General features: G+C 60.5%; 1 protein-coding gene across 1 annotated transcript in view; it reads right to left on the bottom strand.

Annotated features, from left to right (window-relative positions):
* LOC104168834 (plectin-like) overlaps positions 1–1,091 on the bottom strand; it is a gene marked incomplete at both ends in the record, with an annotated part of 5,791 nt that overhangs the window by 2,453 nt on the left and 2,247 nt on the right. The window contains 1 exon segment of the mRNA XM_009709558.1: positions 14–1,084. Coding sequence (XP_009707860.1) covers positions 14–1,084 — 1,071 coding nt within the window.

Genomic DNA, 1,091 nt, shown 5'->3' with positions numbered 1-1,091 from the left:
CTGGCCGGCTGACTCGGGGGATCTCCACCTGCGTCTCCTCAAACACCTTCCGTGTCTCTGCCTCCGTGTACACCCGGGTGGTCTCCACCATGGTAGGCTTCTCGGGCTCCCGCAGAGGCAGCAGATACAGGCCCGTCTCAGGGTCCTCGATGCACTTCTCCTTCAGCTGCATGTAGGTGAGGTTCTCATGGGTGTTGGGGTCGAAGAAGCCCTTGGTGTCGTCGGGGGGGGGGTGGGAGAGGATCCGTTTCATCTCCCCGTCGAATTAGCCACGCTGGTAGGCCACCTCCACGGGGAGGCGGTGGCTGTTGACGGGGTCGATGATGCCGCCGGTGGCAATCTGGGCCTCCAGCAGGCGGATGCCGTGCTCCTTGACGATGAGTCCTTTCTTCATGGCCTGGAAGAGGGAGATGGTGTTGCCCGAGTAGGGGTCCTTGTACCCAGTGACAGCCTTCTCGGCCGATAGCAGCTTCTCGTGCAGTTCAGGCCCGACGACACCAGCCTTCACGGCCTCGTTGACGTACAGTCTCCGGTTCTTCACGGGGTCGATCAAGAACCCAGTCGCCGCCTGGGCCTCCAGGAGGACCACAGCAGTGCTGGGCCTCAGCAGGTTCCTCTTCATGGCCTCGTAGATGTTCAGCTTCTCCTTGGTCGCCTCCACATAGACACCGGCAATGCAGTCACTGCCATGCAGGAATCTCCTCACCGCGTCTGTCTCGGAGAGCTCCTTCACCGACTTCTTGCCTTCCTTCAGCTGCTCGTACTGGGCTTTGCTGATGATGCGGGACTCCACCAGCTCGCTGGCAGGTACAGGTGCCCGCAGACCGCTGAACGTCAGCTTCTCCTTCTTTTTGGTCTCTGCCTCCTCGATGATGGTGATGACGATCTTGATGATCTTCTCGATGGTCACCTTGCCAGTCTTGTACTGTCGGAGGAGCTCCCGCCTGTGCTCCTCTGTGAAGTACTCGGAGTGGATCAGCTCCCAGATGGTCATTGTCCGGCCCTTCAGGCTGCCCACCGGGACCTCGACGGTCGCCTTGTCAAAGCACTCCTTCGCCTGGCTCTCTGTGTAGATCTCCTCCTGCTGCGAC

This window comes from Cariama cristata, unplaced genomic scaffold (genome assembly GCF_000690535.1).
Source record: "Cariama cristata isolate BGI_N322 unplaced genomic scaffold, ASM69053v1 scaffold26181, whole genome shotgun sequence".
NCBI lineage: Eukaryota > Metazoa > Chordata > Aves > Cariamiformes > Cariamidae > Cariama > Cariama cristata.
This window is presented reverse-complemented; position numbering and strand designations above follow the sequence as displayed.